We start from the raw sequence: 18331 nt of genomic DNA, 5'->3' as shown, positions 1-18331 counted from the left end.
TACCCCCCAACTTAGTATCATCTGCAAATTTGCTAATGGTACTTTTAATCCCTTCGTCTAAGTCATTAATGTATATCGTAAATAGCTGGGGTCCCAGCACCGAACCTTGCGGTACCCCACTGGTCACTGCCTGCCATTCCGAAAGGGACCCATTTATCCCCACTCTTTGCTTTCTGTCTGTCAACCAATTTTCTATCCATGTCAGTACCCTACCCCCAATACCATGTGCCCTAATTTTGCCCACTAATCTCCTATGTGGGACCTTGTCGAAGGCTTTCTGAAAGTCGAGGTACACCACATCCACTGACTCTCCCTTGTCAATTTTCCTAGTTACATCCTCAAAAAATTCCAGTAGATTTGTCAAGCATGATTTCCCCTTCGTAAATCCATGCTGACTCGGAATGATCCCGTTACTGCTATCCAAATGCTCAGCAATTTCGTCTTTTATAATTGACTCCAGCATCTTCCCCACCACTGATGTCAGACTAACTGGTCTATAATTCCCCGTTTTCTCTCTCCCTCCTTTCTTAAAAAGTGGGATAACATTTGCTATCCTCCAATCCACAGGAACTGATCCTGAATCTATAGAACATTGAAAAATGATCTCCAATGCTTCCACTATTTCTAGAGCCACCTCCTTAAGTACTCTGGGATGCAGACCATCAGGCCCTGGGGATTTATCAGCCTTCAGTCCCATCAGTCTACCCAAAACCATTTCCTGCCTAATGTGGATTTCCTTCAGTTCCTCCATCACCCTAGGTTCTCCGGCCCCTAGAACATTTGGGAGATTGTGTGTATCTTCCTCAGTGAAGACAGATCCAAAGTAACAGTTTAACTCGTCTGCCATTTCTTTGTTCCCCATAATAAATTCCCCTGCTTCTGTCTTCAAGGGACCCACATTTGCCTTGACTATTTTTTCCCTCTTCACGTACCTAAAAAAACTTTTGCTATCCTCCTTTATATTATTGGCTAGTTTACCCTCGTACCTCATCTTTTCTCCCCGTATTGCCTTTTTAGTTAACTTTTGTTGCTCTTTAAAAGAGTCCCAATCCTCTGTCTTCCCACTCTTCTTTGCTATGTTATACTTCCTCTCCTTAATTTTTATGCTGTCCCTGACTTCCCTCGTCAGCCACAGGTGTCTCTTACTCCCCTTAGAGTCTTTCCACCTCTTTGGAATAAATTGATCCTGCAACCTCTGCATTATTCCCAGGAATACCTGCCATTGCTGTTCTACCGTCTTCCCTGCCCAGCTCCCGCCTCATGCCTCTGTAATCCCCTTTGCTATACTGTAATACCGACACTTCCGATTTTCCCTTCTGCCTTTCCATTTGCAGAGTAAAACTTATCATGTTGTGATCACTGCCTCCTAATGGCTCTTTTACCTCTAGTCCCCTTATCAGATCAGGATCATTACACAACACTAAATCCAGAATTGCCTTCTCCCTGGTAGGCTCCAGTACAAGCTGTTCTAAGAATCCATCTCGAAGGCACTCTACAAACTCTCTTTCCTGGGGTCCATTTCCAACCTGATTTTCCCAGTCTACCTGCATGTTGAAATCTCCCATAACCACAGTAGCATTACATTTTTGACACGCCAATTTTATCTCCTGATTCAACTTGCACCCTATGTCGAGGCTACTGTTTGGGGGCCTATAGATAACTCCCATTAGGGTCTTTTTACCCTTACAATTTCTCATTTCTATCCATACTGATTCAACATCTCCTGATTCTATGTCACCCCTTGCAAGGGAATGAATATCATTCCTTACCATCAGAGCAACCCCACCCCCTCTGCCCACCTGTCTGTCTTTTCTATACGTTGTGTACCCCTGGATATTCAGTTCCCAGCCCTGGTCCTCTTGTAACCATGTCTCAGTGATCCCTACAACATCATACTTGCCCATGACTAACTGAGCCTCAAGCTCATCCACTTTATTTTTTATACTACGCGCATTTAAGTACAACACTTTAACTTCTGTATTTACCTCCTCTCTCACATCGTTCACAATTGGCCCTGCCCTTAATTTCTTTTCCGCTCTAGAACTTCTGTTCCCATTCTTCCGAGAGTCTTTTGCAATATCTCCTGTATTCCCTTTTACCTCATCTTCATATTCACAATTTGTTAACCCCTCCCCCCCACTACTTAGTTTAAAGCCACAGGTGTCACACTAGCAAACCTGCCTGCCAGAATGTTTGTCCCCCTGCTGTTAAGATGCAACCCGTCCCTTTTGTACAAGTCACCCCTAGCCCAGAATAGCGGAGTCAGGGGGTATGGGGAGAAGGCAGGAACGGGGTACTGATTGAGAATGATCAGCCATGATCACATTGAATGGCGGTGCTGGCTCGAAGGGCCGAATGGCCTCCTCCTGCACCTATTGTCTATTGTATGTAAACGGGCATGGCAAATCTAAAAGGGGGAAAGTTGGGTAAACACAGAGGGACAGGAAACAAAAGCTGTGCTTACATTCAACAGACTGGGACAAGGAAGCACTGGGGCAGTGACGCGCCTGACAAGACCAGCTGCAGCTATCCGCATGGTTTAATAAAGAAAAGTTGAAAAGAGAGAAAGCAAACGTCAATTCTGGCCCTCCACAAAACACACACACAACGCAACACATCTTTAAATCAACAGGTTTATAATTCAGTGACCTTTTACTCTGACCCAAGTCTGTACAAGTAATATTTTATACCAGTAGTTTCAAGAATAAAAATTCGATACAAATGCACAATACATAATCAACCTTCTCTGTCCAACATTTACAAAACATGAGTTGAAACATATACATTTGACGTCTGCCGACATCAGCACTGATTGTTCCATGGTCTTGTATATACTGAGAATGAACATACATGCGTATTAACAGGGTATGTACAAGGTGCAGTGGCTGCAGTTACCATCCATCTGCATTGCAAAATATATCTCCATTTAACAGGTAAGGCCATTCTTAAAGGGGTACAGCTTCTTGCTTTGAGGTTCGACCAGACTAATTCCACACGAGAAGAAGATGCCAGCCAGTCGCACGAACACCGGACAATATCAATGTTGTAGCAGAGGTTGTCCTTTAACCTGGGGGACGGATTTCTTGCCAGTGGGCTCCCTGCACCACCTCACACTGTTCTCCATGTCCCCACCTCAGTGCAAAGCCAAACGCCCACCAAACACGTCAGCATCAGAGTGGCGCCGAGCAGGAAGGTCGGAGGGAAGGTAAGACACAAAAAGCTGGAGAAACTCAGCGGGCCAGGCAGCATCCCTGGAGAAAAGGAATAGGTGACGTTTCGGGTCGAGGCCCTTCTTCAGACTCGACAGGTGACGTTTCGGGTCGAGACCCTTCTCTCGTTCTAAGGGAAGTGTGGGCTGTGGAAAGGACTCCTCTATTCTACAGTAGGATTCTAGGACAGGGTTGGGTGCTTGAGGGACCTCTGTTCTGCCTCTCACCCAGAAGCAAACAGGTTTAACACAACCCACAGCAGAAGCAGAGGGATAACTTTAGTTTACGGCTCAGCTAAAGCAATCAGTTGCCCCTGCCAACGTTACAGCTGTTTGGGCAACAGAAATTCTTCCTTACAGAATTCATGTACCACCATCCTAAAAATTAAATACACAAAATAAAACTTTGCTCAGGATTGATTAAAAAAATAAAATAAATAAACACAAAATATACACGCTAGAGACAGCAGATGCTGGAATTTGCAGCAAAAACATGATAGAAGTCATGATAGAGTCAGAGTGATACAGTGTGGGAAGAGGCTCTTCGGCCCAACTTGCCCACTCTGACCAACACGCCCCCGTCTGCACAAGTCACCTGCACCCAGACCCTCCGACTTTGTTGGGATTGCTTTCTGGAATGGATGAAAAATGTTTTTTTTTAAACTTATGTACAGTAAAACAAAACAAATGCTGGAGGAACTCAGCAGGTCAGGCAGCATCTGTGGAGGGGTCAGCAGACAATATTCCTTTATCAAGCTGCGTTTTCTTGATGTGTGCAGGGACGATGCAGATACACGCTGTGGAAAACCTTCTCTGGGAACACCGTCCCGTTTGGGTCTGAAGAAGGGTCTCGACCCAAAACATCACCCATTCCTTCTCTCCAGAGATGCTGCCTGACCCGCTGAGTTACTCCAGCATTTCGTGTCGACCCGAGGAGGAATGTTTACAGTCCAAGGTCAACGACTGGTATTTTACTCTGGGCAGAATTACTGTGCCAGGTGTTGGCCAGGTGAACAAAGGAGGACCCTTTGGTGCGGGGGAGGAGGAGGGAGGAAGGAAGGAGTACCTTTTGGAACTTAGTCCGCACCTTTGTAGCGACACGTTTGTCGGCAAAAACAAAAGCATTTCACTGCACCTACTTACACCCAGGGGTGGGAGCTTCACCCTGGGGTGGGACCTTCACCCTGGGGTGGGACCTTCACCCTGGGGTGGGACCTTCACCCTGGGGTGGGAGCTTCACCCTGGGGTGGGAGCTTCACCCTGGGATGGGACCTTCACCCTGGGGTGGGAGCTTCACCCTGGGGTGGGAGCTTCACCCTGGGTGGGAGCTTCACTGAATCTCAGTCTCAGCCTCTGTGGAGCGTGGCACAGGGTGAACGCTGGACTTCCGGCAGCGAAGGTGAAATCCGACCAGACAGAGAAGTTACTTATACATGATTTCCATAAATTATCAAGTTAAATAGCCTGCAAATATAACCAGTAGTTTAATCCATGAATGAACAAAACAAAAACAAACATTGTGCAATATAACCCTTCCATATATAACCCATTCAATGCCAGTCGAGGCTCTCGGCACTGTGAGTGTCCCTGGAAGCAGGAGACCAGTGTCTCTCTCCAGTATAAAGCTGTTAGTAACTAACGCCAGTCTTTTTTCTCAGCAAAGTGCAAATCCACCAAATCAGTCGCTTGATTGTCCCGTCCCGTCTCCAGCGTTCGGGGGGAATGTCCACCAGCCTCCATCCCGCGCCACACGGCAGCCCCTCGCGCCGGCCGCCTTGCACCATGGGCCCACGTTAGCATGGGGAGTGAGGAGCGCGCACACTTGCACAAGATCGGTGGGCCCGCTCGGTGCCAGAGTAGCCACCCCATCAGACTCTGCTGTTCCCACTGCCCACAGTGACCGTCGCACCTGCGTGGAAGTGGAGAGAAGGCAGGGTCAACCCCACTGTGTCAGTGCCAGCGTGTCCCACACGCCTGTACGCCGATCTCCGCACCCCGCGGGCATCTCACCACCCAACCCCTCTCCTCAGCAAGGAGCACAGCCGAACGTTAACTGAAGCAAATCGGTGAAGGCCTGGATAGAGCGGACATGGCAGCAACTCTGCCCTAGCTCAGCTGGCTGCCCTCACAACGCTGCACTCCCGCGCTACTGCACGGGCCAGAGTGGCCTCCTCCTGCTTGCATTTCTTGCCCTCATAAGTGATAGGAACAGAATTAGGCCATTTGGCCCATCAAGTTTACTCCGCCATTCAATCATGGCTGATCTATCTCTCCCTCCTAACCCCCATTCTCCTGCCTTCTCCCATAATCCCTGACACCCGCACTAATCAAGAATCTATCAATCTCCGCCTTCAAAATACCCACTGACGTCCTCCCCAGCCTTCTGTGGCAATGAAGGCCACAGATTCATCACCCTTTCACTTAAGAAACTGCTCCTCATCTCCCTTCTAAAGGTACGTCCTCATATTCTGAGGCTGTGCCCTCTGGTCCTAGACTCTCCCACAAGTGGAAACATCCTCTCCACATCCACTCTACACAGGCCTTTCACTATTCGGCAAGTTTCAATGAGGTTCCCCCCCTCCACCCCCCATCGTTCTAAACTCCAGTGAGTACAGGCCCAGTGCCATCAAATGCTCATCGTACGTGAACCCAATCAGAGTACTGGGCCAGGTGGCCACGCACCAAGCAATAGCCAACCTATCCAAACCCGGGGAGACAGGGCTGAGAGTCAGAGCGAGGAACAGCTCACGCGGGCGGAGCTCTGTTCGGTCTTACTGTAGACGATTCCAGCCGCCAGTCCGCACCCGCTACGTCTGGGTGTCCATGTCGTGGTCGGGGGCCGCGTTGAGACGGGCTTCTCTCAGAGACAGGTAGGTCTCCTCCTCAGGATCGTAGTAGTAGAACTTGCGCAGGTACGAGATGAGGGGCCTGGACAAGATGGACGACAGTCAGCTGGGAGCCGACCGCAGCGTAACGCACAGCTCAGTCATTAGGAATAGGAGTCGACTTAGGCCATTCGTCCCATCAAGTCTACTCCGCCATTCAATCATGGCTGATCTATCCCTCCCTCCTAACCCCATTCTCCTGCCTTCTCCCCACAACCTCCGACACCTGTACTAATCAAGAAATGATGGAGTGTGGCCATTCAGCCCAAACTACCCATGCTGGCTCACTGGTTGACTCCCCAGTCCCCACAGCTCCTTGCCCCTGGACTGCAATGTGTTCCATGAGAACCCTGATCCTGTTGATGCAGAAATAATGAACTGCAGATGCTGCTTTACACCAGAGATAGAGACAGAGTGCTGGTGTATCTCAACGAGTCTGCATCTCATAGTCATACAGTATTGAAACAGGCCCTTCAACACAACTTGCCCATACTGACCACCATAGCCCATCTCCACTAGTCCCACCTGCCCACGTTTGGCCAACATCCCTTTCAACCTGTCCTATCCTTACCTGTCTAACTGGCAGCTCGATCCACACACCCACCACCCTTTGTGTAAAAGAGTTATCCCTCAGGTTCCTACTAAACATTTCCCCCCTCACCTTGAACCTACGTTCTCAGGTTCTCGATTCCCCTACTCTGGGCAAGAGACTCAAGAATGTGTTTCCCCAGTCTATTCCCCTCATGATTTTGTTCACATCTCTGGAGAAAAAGGATGGGTGTGTGACGTGAAAGGTCTGAAGAAAGGGCCCGACACAAACGTCGGCCATTCTTTTCCTCCAGAGATGCTGCCTGACCCGCTGAGTTACTCCAGCATTGTGTGACCATCTCTGATCCAAGATTGTGTCGAAGGTCCCAGTAACTAGCCCAGGGCTCGTCAGTCCGACCCTGCCACCTCTAGACTGCGGTCAGCTCAAACCCCTCTCCCCACCCACACAGGGAGTACCCCCAACAACACCCACCCCCACAGTCTGCATGCCTGCAGGCCCAGCCTCGCGTATACTCACACTATCGTACACTCACCCCACGCCCACACTCAGCCCCCACCCACACTCACCCCTCCGCCCCCACACTCACCCCCCCGCCCCCACACTCACCCCTCTGCCCCCACTCACCCCCCTGCCCACTCACCCCCCTGCCCACACTCACCCCCCTGCCCCCACACTCACCCCCCCGCCCCCACTCACCCTCCCCAAACCCACACTCACCCCCCCCACACCCCCACCCACTCACCCCTCCGACCCCACACTCACCCCCCGCCCACACTCACCTCCCCCACACACGCGCGTACACCCACCCCCCCCCTCCCACACTCACCCCCCCGCCCACTCACCCCCCCCCCAAACCCACACTCACCCCCCCCCCCCCACACACGCGCGTACACCCACCCCCCCTCCCACACTCACCCACCCCCCCCTCACACACGCGCGTACACCCACCCCCCCCTCCCACACTCACCCACCCCCCCCCCCCCCCCCCCCCCCCCACACACGCGCGTACAACCCCGTTTGCTCACTTGGGCAGCGGCAGGGCGGGGATGTGGTCGATCCGGACCAGCTGGCGGATGCGGAAGCGGCAGAGGTGCTGCAGCGACTTCACGTTGCTGAACCGGGACACCGGGTACAGCAGCTGCACTGGGGTGGGGGGCAGACCTGCAGCGGCAGCAATGCAGCGGGTCAGAGCACAGTCGACCCACACCCCACAGAACACACCCCCACCCCCACTCCTCCCCACCCCCACTCCTCCCCACACCCCCACCCCTCCCCCTCCCCACATCCCCACACCCCCCCTCCCAGCGCAGGGGAAGAGAATCTGCAAGAAGGTCGGGTCAGTGCAGCGCTGTGCACGCACTCCCCCCTCCCCCCCACCCCCACCCCCAGGGCTGGGGAAGAGATATAGCAGGACAGTAGCCCCCAGGTCTGTGTGTGCACCCCACGCTTCCCCTCCCCTCCCCAGGGTGGGCCGGGAAACAGCAACAACATTCAGTCCAGGGGCAGGACAGGACAGGGCAGGGGAGGCATCTCAGGGGAGGGCAACTCAGCATACAATGGACACGTGGGCAGATGGGGTTGGGCAGCCTTGCACCAAGCCGACTGCCTGTGGAGCTGGAGATACTGCAGTCTGAGAACACACAGCTCCTCGCGATGAAGTGGAGACTCGCTAAAACACTACCAGGCTCATCATAACCCCAGGCCATTCGCCGGCTGAAATCTAAACCCGTCAAAGTCAATCAATCAGCACCGACCTCAAGTAAAGGACATGTCTAAAAATATGCAGATCCAGCCGTGCCTGGTGGTGTTCCTGCACTGGCTCCCCTCAATGACAAAGGGTCGAAGCTGGAACCAACCTGTCCTTCCTCATTGAAAATCCCAGCCCACCGACTAAGGAGTCCTTCCTTTTATTTTGTTTTAGGTAAGACACAAAATGCTGGAGTAACTCAGCGGGTCAGGCAGCATCTCGGGAGAGAAGGAATGGGTGATGTTTCGTGTCGAGACCGTTCTTCAGACTGATGTCAGGGGAGGGGGAGGGTCAGGCAACATCCCTGGAGAAGGGTTCAGACCCAAAAAGACACCAATCCATGTGCTCCAGGGACGCTGCCTGAACGGCTGAGTTACTCCAACATTTTGTCCGGTCACGGACATCAGGTGGTGAGTGTGCACGTGTGCGCGTGCATGCGTGTGTGCACGTGTGTGTGTGCTCGTGTGTGCACATGTGCATGTCCAGGTATGTGCGTGTGCAGGTATGTGCGTGTGCACGTATGTGTGTGTGCACCTGTGGGTGTGCTCGTGTGTGTGTTTGTGTGCGTGCATGTGCAGGTATGTGTGTGTGCACGTATGTGTGTGTGCAAGTATGTGTGTGTGTGCAAGTATGTGTGTGTGCACGTATGTGTGTGTGCAAGTATGTGTGTGTGTGCACGTGTGCGTGCATGTGTGTGTGCATGTATGTGAGTGTGCACGTGCGCTAGTGCCCATGGTGTGAAGTGAGTTGCTGGAAGATGAGAGGCATGCACAAGCAATGCACAACACACCTGGGTCCCAGGTACACTGGCCCCACTCAGGGAGTGGCATGGAGAGGTTACACAGAGCAGGTGCTTTATACAAAATACAAGCCAAGTTACAAAGGCTAGGAAGGACGACGTATTTACCAGGAACTCTGGAACGCAGGAAATAGAGGAACTTTCCGTTTTTGGAATGCATGATGGCCCTCTCGATGAACTCCACCACGGATTGGCAACGGTCTTCAAATTTTGGGTGGCACCACAAGCTGAATGTCCCTGCGGTGAAAGTGGGCAGAGTGAGTGGCAGTCAGGTCAGGGTCCACACTACAGGTCTTTAGAGATACAGCGCGGAAACAGGCCCTTTCTGCCCACCGGGTCCGCGCCGACCAGCGATCCCCGCACACTAACACTATCCTACACCCACTAGCGACAATTTTTTACATTTACCAAGCCAATTAACCTACAAACATGCACGTCTTTGGAGTGTGGGAGGAAACCGAAGATCTCCGAGGAAACCCACGCAGGTCACGGGGAGAACGTACAAACTCCGTACAGACAGCACCCGTAGTCGGGATCGAACCCGGGTCTCCGGCGCTGCATTCGCTGTAAGGCAGCAACTCTACCGCTGCGCCACCATGCCTCCCACAGTGGGTCAATGGCACTCCACTGCTGAATGTATCACGCTGCAGCTAAACTCTCAGTCCAGTGGCAATCTTACTATGCATCGGCAAAATCACACTCACTGTACAAGAGTGTAAGATCATAGATTCTGAAGCAGTATGGTAGAGTCACCATGTTTCCAGTGCCATTTGTACCGCCGACCAAAGATGCAGCATGGAAACAGGCTCTTTGGCCCATCGAGTCCACGTCAACCACCTATTCGTACAACATTGAGTGTAGAATCTAGCCCTCAGGTTCCTATTAAATCTTTCCCCCCCCTCACCTTAAACCCATGTCGTCTGGTTCTCGATTCCCCTACTCTGGGCAGTGCGTCTGCCCGATCTATTCCTCTCCTGATTTTGCACAGGTGCTCCCCGGCTTGCGATGTTTCGACTTGCGATAGTTCGAGTTTGTGATGGTGCAAACGGCAGCGACCTACAGCGAGCTTCCGCTCTCTTCCGCCCACGTGACCGCATGTCACAACACATTTCGACTTACAATACTTTCGGTTTCCGATGGGTTTCTCGGAACAGAACCCCATCAGAAGCTGAGGAGCATCTGTACGCTTCTATAAGATCACCCCTCACCCTCCTGCGCTCAAATGCACTTGAATGGATCCAGATGAAAGGCCCCATTTAACTGGTTCAGAGTTGATCTCTGTGCAGGAGGACAGACGCTAGGAAGATGGATTATTTAGGACACTCCTTTATCCCCCCCCCAAAAGATTTAGATTGTAAATAAAGATAAAGTATTTGCAGTGACAGATTGGTGGGTAGCCAAAGGGCGAGGTGACAGACTGCAGAGGCAGAGTGGGGTGAGCGAACACTTTCACATAGAGCTGTTGTCAGCTGCAAGGCACTGCCTCGAGAGGCAATGGAAAGAGGTTCAACCGCAACTTAAATGTTTGGCAAAAAAGGGAAAAGATGGACCTGCCAAAAGGGCCGGGACTAACTGGAGCGCAGCCTTAAAAGTGTCTGAAGAAGGGTCTCGACCCGAAACGTCACCCATTCCTTCTCTCCAGAGATTGCTGGTCAAAGCTGGGGGTGTTGAAGTGTGAGTGAGATTATCAGGTTGGGCTTGATTGGATTCTGAAGGACAGCTTGTGCATAAATTACTTAAAGGAGACGGATGAGAGGGGATCTTATCGAAACGTATAAGATTATTAAGGGGTTGGACACGTTAGAGGCAGGAAACATGTTCCCAATGTTGGGGGAGTCCAGAACCAGGGGCCACAGTTTAAGAATAAGAGGTAGGCCATTTAGAACGGAGATGAGGAAAAGCTTTTTCAGTCAGAGAGTTGTGAATCTGTGGAATTCTCTGCCTCAGAAGGCAGTGGAGGCCAATACTCTGAATGCATTCAAGAGAGCTGGATAGAGTTCTTAAGGATAGCGGAGTCAGGGGGTACGGGGAGAAGGCAGGAACGGGGTACTGATTGAGAATGATCAGCCATGATCACATTGTATGGCGGTGCTGGCTCGAAGGGCCGAATGGTCTACTCCTGCACCTATTGTCTATTGAGATGCTGCCCGTCCCGCTGAGTTACTCCAGTATTTTGTGTCTATCTTCGGTGTCGGCCAGCATCTGCAGTTCCCTCCTGCACTTAAAGTGCCAGCACGGACATGAAGGGCCAAATAATAATAATAATAATAATAATAATAATGCATTACATTTATATAGCGCTTTTCAAACACTCAAAGACGCTTTACAGGGATTACTAGAACATAGAGAAGAAAATAAATAGATAAATGAGTAAACGAACAGAAAAAGGAGACAGAAGTTGAGGTGACCTTCAGTGGTTGAAGGCAGTGCTGAACAGGTGAGACTTCAGTGATGTTTTGAATGTGGTGAGTGAGGAGGAGTCTCTGACGGTTTGAGGTAGTGAGTTCCATAGGGTGAGAGCAGCAATGGAGAAAGCCCTGTCCCCCCAGGATCTGAGTTTGGTCCGGATGGGGGGGGACAGGAGGTTGGCCGTAGCAGAGCGGAGCGTGCAGGTGGGAGTGTGCCTGTGGAGGAGGTCAGTCAGGTAGGATGGGGCCAGGTTATGGAGGGCTTTGTAGGTCATGAGGAGGATTTTGTACTGGATTCTCTGGGGGATGGGGAGCCAGTGGAGCTTGTAAAGGACGGGGGTGATATGGTCACGGATCGGGGAGTGGGTGAGTAGACGGGCAGCGGAGTTTTGAATGTATTGAAGTTTACTGATGATTTTTGAGGGTGCGCCATAGAGGAGGCTGTTGCAGTAGTCCAGACGGGAGGTGATGAAGGCGTGGATGAGAGTTTCTGCAGCTGTGGAGGAGAGGGATGGACGGAGACGGGCGATGTTTTTGAGGTGGAAGAAGGCTGTCTTGGTGATGTGTTTGATGTGTTTGTCGAAGGAGAGGGTTTGATCAAAGATGATTCCAAGATTCCGGATGTGAGGGGAGGTGGATACTGGGAGACCATCAATATTGAGGATGACGTTTTGGGTGGATTTGGCGAGCGTTTTTGGACCAATGATGATGATTTCGGATTTGTTGCAGTTGAGTTCCTGTGCGGTGCGGTTCCAAGTAATTAAAACCTCAGAGCTCACATAGTTGTTCAGAAGCCACAATGCCACAGGCAAACAGCCGGTTATTGCTTCAGACTGACTCACACTGGCTGCTTTTGAAACGCCGTCATTTACTAATTCCAGGCTACTGTGACGTTCTACAGTCATTGCACTCAGAACCAGATCTGGGGCAAGATACAGCACAGTGCCAACGCAATTTGGAAAGTTCCACCGGGTCTTTGACGTTTAAACAATAACGGCCCTAAAAAATAAAAGGCACGATGTTGAAAGGCAGCAAGCTTTGCATTGCCCGCAACCCAGTTTGCTCAGAATCCAATTAATCAGGTCACTGCCACCCTGCTCCGTGACAGGGAGATCTGATCAGAACTGCAGAGGCTGGGAATCTGAAATAAAAGCAGAAAAGGCTAGAAAACTCAGCAGGTCAGCCAGCTGAGAGAGGACAGAGAGTGCTGGAGTAACTCAGCGGGACTGGCAGCATCTCTGGAGAACATGGATGGGTGTCGTTTCGGGTCGGGACCCTTCTTCCGATTCGATCCAAACCATCACCTATTCACTCTCTTCTGAGATGCTGCCTGACCCATTGATCTGGCATTTTCTGGTCAGTTTCTTCCCTGCTAGTATCAGGCACCTGAATCATCCTACCACAACCAGAGTTTTGTTTAGTCTAGAGGTACAGCGCGGAAACAGACCCTTTCGGCCCACCGGGTCCACGCCGACCAAGGGCCCCCGCACATTAACACTATCCTATACCCACTAGGGACAATTTTTACATTTACCAAGCCAATTAACCTACAAACCTGCACGTCTTTGGAATGTGGGAGGAAACCGAAGATCTCGGAGAAAATCCACGCAGGTCACGGGAAGAGCATGCAAACTCCGTACAGACAGCACCTGTAGTCGGGATCGAACCCGGGTCTCCGGCGCTGCATTCGCTGTAAGGCAGCAACTCTACCGCTGCGCCACCATGCCGCTGTGCAGAGAGCGGAGCTGAACTACAATCTAGCTCATTGGTAACCCTCGGACTATCCTTGATCGGACTTTGCTGGCTTTCCCTTGCACTAAACGTTATTCCCTTTATCATGCATCCATACATTGTAAATGGCTCGATTGTAATCATGTAATGTCTTTCTGCTGACTGGTTGGCACGCAACAAAAAGCTTTTCACTCAAACACGGTACAGGTGACAATAAACTAGACTGCACTGAACTAAACTGGTAATGGTCATCAAGTGACCATCCAAATATATTAAAGCACCGTAATATCACAGGGACCACAGTACTGGTGAAGGAGGCAGACCAAGAGCGGAACTGGACACAGGTTCCGACCGTAGGCCTTTCCAGGGAGCATCAATAACACTGATGGTGGAGTACAGAGAGCACAGACGGCTTCCTGCTGCTGAAAACAATCCCAGTGATCGTGGCTTATCAATCACAACAGCGGAGCACAAAGATTGTCAGCACCATCTGCCTCCCTGTCACCGAGGCATTGCAGCCTTCACACACAACCCCCCCACCCCCCCGCAGGGCGGCAGCACCAGGTGAAAAATTCATCCGCTTTTAGAGATGAAAATCAAGACAGACCCCTGCGACACACACGTCTCACACCGCCTTTGTAAAAACGGAGGCGCTTGCATTTACTGACAGCTCTGCAGAAGCTGCAGCTAATCAAACGGAGCATGCAACGCATGGAATGCAACGCATGGAATGCAACAGGTTGGGCCGGCAGAGCGAGACCTTCGGTTTCCTCCAACACTCCAAAGACGTGCAGGTACGTAGGTTAATTGACTTGGCAAATGTAAAAGAATCGAAGATCTCAGAGAAAACCCACGCAGGTCACGGGGAGAACGTAAAAACTCTGTACAGACGGCGCCCGTAGTCAGGATGGAACTCGGGTCTCCGGCGCTGCATTCGCTGTAAGGCGGCAACTCTACCGCTGCGCCACCGTGACCGCCCTGGAATTTTCTCTCGAGGCTCCGAGAACAACATCCCCTCCGGCCGCCCTCCATTTGAAGGCCTCCCTCCCTCCCTCCCTCCCTTGGCGGGCTGTTTGTCAGAAGCCCCAGGCCCTCACCTCGATAGTGCTCCATCCTGGTGTGGTGGGTGATTCCCTGCGAGCGGAAGCTGAGGCTGAGGATGTAGCGTGGGTCCGAGCTGTCCCTCACCAGGAACGAGCCGTCGGGCTTCCCCTTCAACTTCATCTCAGCATCGTCCCAGTTCATGGGGCCCCAGTACCAGCCGCACTGCAGGGGGGCAACAGGGACAGGCACTGGTCTTCACGTACTGACATCACCACCGCGCCTCTCGTCCCGGGACACCTCGCGCTGCCGCCCGCCAGCGGGGTGGCGTGGACGTATCGCGTGGTGTAGGGACGCGGCAGACAGCAAAGGCCCACCACAGCAATCTCCAGACCAGAACGATGAGGGGGGACCTCACTGAAACTTACCGAAGAGTGAGCGGCCTGGATAGAGTGGATGTAGAGAGGATGATTCCACTCGTGGGAGTCAAGGACCAGAGGTCGTACCCTCAGAGTTAAAGAACGTTCCTTTATGAAGGAGACGAGGAGGAATTTATTTCATCGGGGGGCGGTGAATCTGTGGAATTCATTGCCACAGAAGGCTGTGGAGTCAATGGATATTTTAAGGCAGAGATAGATAAAGATTCTTCTTTAATACGGGTGACAGGGGGAGACAGGAGAATGGGATTAAGAGGGTAAGATAGATCTATGGAATTCTCTGCCTCAGAAGGCAGTGGAGGCCAATTCTCCAGATGCTTTCAATAGAGTTAGATAGAGCTCTTAAGGATAGCAGTCAAGGGATATGGGGAGAAGGCAGGAACGGGGTACTGATTGTGGATGATCAGCCATGATCACAGTGAATGGCGGTGCTGGCTCGAAGGGCCGAATGGCCTACACCTGCACCTGTTGTCTATCAGCCATGATTGAATGGTGAGTTAGACTTGATGGGACGAATGGCCTACTTCTGCTCCTATCACTGACGAACCAGCTGGCTCAAGGGTAGGTATTGGCCATGAGACTGGGGTAAAACTCTCCTGCGTTTTTTTGGGAATACTGACCTGGGATTAGTTACAACCACCTGGGAGAGGAGGCATCCCATTTGGAAGGCTGCCCCCCCCCCCCCCCCCCCCCCCCAGCATCACTCTCTGCAACAGACAGAGTAACGGTGCCGCAGCGAAGCATCTTACCTTCTCCAGTTCCCGCAAGCTGGCGGCGAAGGTGTTGGAGTCTCTCCTGTTCAGCGGGCAGGGCTGGTTCTGCAGGGTCATCGGTCGGACTTGGGGAGAGTTCCTCTGCAAAGTGTCTGGGTGACGTTTAAAAAAAAAATCCCAATTAGCGCCCGAGATGAGGGCCGTTCCAGACAGCAGAGCAAGGTGGAGGCTTTGCACGCAAGTTAAAACATGAGCATCTAATCTCACCGCAGCGTCAGAGGAAGAAACAATCCTTTCATTCCTTCACATTGCAGCTTCTCAACAGAACGTGTCAGAGGGGGACAATTAACTTTTTCCACCCATGTTTTAACTTGCAACCCAGGGTCAACCCCTGACCACAGGAGCTCCCAGTCTCAACAACACCTTCAGCAACAGACGGGTCCCACCAAGATGCACCACAGGAGATCCTTCTTCCCTGTGGCTATTAAACTGTGCAACTCCTCCCTCTTCTGTCGTGGGGCAGACTGAGAATGACTCCCCTCCTCAATTTTTACACATCCCCAATCCTTTCCACTGGTCACTTTAATTTCATGTGTTTTATGACTGTTGGTAGATCAATTTCCCACCTGGGATAAATAAAGTTCTATGGTATCGTATCGTCTCACATTCTCGTTCCGTTTGCCCCCCTCCCTCCAAGCTCACTGCCCCCTCTCGCCTCCATCACCCTACGATCCTCAAAACACCAGATGTGGCCGCCTTTGTGGCGACTCTTTTGTGTACTTTGTGTGAAGAAGCAAAGAATGTCATTGCACCTTGGTACACGACAATAAAGTATCATCATCATCATCATCAAATTCCATGGATCCACCATTGGTCGCCAAGTTTAAACCCATCATTGCTCTGCCCTCACCACTGAACCTCTCTCTCATCCTTTAGGATGGCACTGAGAGCTTTCCCATCCACCAACCCTTTGGCAGCCATCTTAATTTAACCAGCTGTCATGATAATGCTTTTATTGGCCACCCAGAACATTTTAGTTCGTTAATGCTTTATAAAGTCAAATTATTCTGTGGCAGGATTGTATTGTGTATTGTAAATCCTTCAAACGTTCGGCTGAGCTGAACCAGAATGGTGTCACTTCCCTTCGCAAAACAATGAGGAAGTATTGGTCTTCATCAGCAATTACCGAATAGTGAAAGGCCGGGATAGAGTGGACGCGGAGAGGATGTTTCCACTAGTGGGAGAGTCCAGGACCAGAGGGCACAGCTCAGAATAAAAGGATGTACTTATAGAGAAAAATAACGCCAACGTAATAGATTGGCCAAATGGCGTGACCAGAGTGAGGCCACATGCAGACTGGAGGACAAGGGCCTCATTCTACTGGGGTAGCTCACAACACAATGGTGTGAACTCCAATTTTAGTAAACCTCCTGTTCTTTTCCCCCACCCCCACTTTTTGTGCCTCCACCCATCATTTCTCCCACTAATCACCCCCACCCTCATCTCTTCCCATCTATCCCCACCTCTGGCTTTCAATTTCACTCTCTTTATCAGATGCCCTTTTCTCCCTTTGTCCTCTTTTGATTTCCAACCTCTGTTCACCGATCTGTCCATCAAAGCTCTCCTCACTTGTATCCACCTATCACTTGCCATGTTTTGTTCCTCCCCCCCCCCCCCATCTCTTTCTCCTCCCACTGCTACGATCAGTCTTAAGAGTCCCAACTCAAAGAGTCATCTGTCCATGTCTTCCGGAGATGCTGCCTGACCCACTGAGTTACTTCAGCACTTCTTTGCGCTACGCATCTGCGGTTCCTTGCGTCTCTCTCTTACCACTCAAGCTGAGGCTGAGCTGAATGGTGTGCGGAGGAGGTGGAGGCAAAGGGAGCGACTGTAGGCTGGCGGCGGCCGGACTGACCGGGTAAGACGCAAGCTGAGGCCCTCCAATGTCATCTGGAAAACAACACAAGGAGGCTTGAGACACCTCGGTGAAGACAGGGCAGCAACTAAGCACCAGCAGTGGAGCTCCAGTCACAGCAGAGGTTTGCATTGATTGAAAGATACAGCATAGCAACAGGCCCTTCGGCCCACTGAGTCCATGCTAACCACTGATCACCCGTTCACACAAGTTTAGTTTAGATTAGAGATACAGCGCGGAAACAGGCCCTTTGTCTCATCAAGTCCTCGCCGACCAGCGATCCCCGCACGCTAACACTATCCTACACGCACTAAGAACAATTTACAATTATACCAAGCCAATCAACCTACAAACCTGTACGCCTTTTGAATGTGGGAGAAAACTGGAGATCCTGGAGAAAACCCTCCCAAGCTCCCATAGTCATGATGGAACTCTGTTTCTGGCGCTGTAAGACAGCAACTCTATCGCTACCACCTAACACTGTGTTATCCCATTTTCACATCCACACCCGGGGCAATTTAGAGGATCAATCAGCCTACAAACCCGCAGGTCTTTTGGGTTGTGGGAGGAAACTGGAACACCTGGTCGCAGGGAGAATGTGCAAACTCCACACAGACAGCACCTGCGGCAAGGATCAAACCCGGGTCTCTGGTGCTGGGAGGCAGCAGTTCTACCTGCCGCGCCAGTGTTGCGCCCTAATGTTATCTAACACCTCGTGAACTGGCACGGAAGAATCACAGACGTCGCTGACTGGCGTAAATGAATTAACTGGAGTAAAGTGCACCCCTCCTGTAACCCTGGAGCACAAGGCAATGACCGCAGACCCACCTACAAATGGAGGACACACAGGGATCCAGGCTGCTCACTGACTTTGTGTGGAGAGCCATCTCTGCATAC

The 18331-nt window shown here is 51.4% G+C and overlaps 1 protein-coding gene across 2 annotated transcripts in view; it reads right to left on the bottom strand.

Moving 5' to 3' along the window:
• Positions 1–2623: 2623 nt before the first annotated feature.
• The window catches only part of socs7 (suppressor of cytokine signaling 7), a 51503-nt gene continuing 35795 nt past the window's right edge, over positions 2624–18331 (bottom strand). Inside the window, exons 4-10 of one of the 2 annotated variants that reach the window (XM_078424474.1) lie at positions 17350–17469; positions 15556–15671; positions 14426–14594; positions 9298–9426; positions 7669–7804; positions 5984–6136; positions 2624–5117 (exon numbers count right to left, since the gene is read on the bottom strand). In XM_078424474.1, the coding sequence (XP_078280600.1) occupies positions 6016–6136; positions 7669–7804; positions 9298–9426; positions 14426–14594; positions 15556–15671; positions 17350–17469 (791 nt within the window). In that variant the 3' untranslated portion in view covers positions 2624–5117; positions 5984–6015. The remainder of the gene's footprint in view (positions 5118–5983; positions 6137–7668; positions 7805–9297; positions 9427–14425; positions 14595–15555; positions 15672–17349; positions 17470–18331) is intronic. The other variant, XM_078424475.1, reaches the window with a different exon arrangement.

Source organism: Rhinoraja longicauda, chromosome 29 (assembly GCF_053455715.1).
Source record: "Rhinoraja longicauda isolate Sanriku21f chromosome 29, sRhiLon1.1, whole genome shotgun sequence".
Lineage (NCBI taxonomy): Eukaryota > Metazoa > Chordata > Chondrichthyes > Rajiformes > Arhynchobatidae > Rhinoraja > Rhinoraja longicauda.
This window is presented reverse-complemented; position numbering and strand designations above follow the sequence as displayed.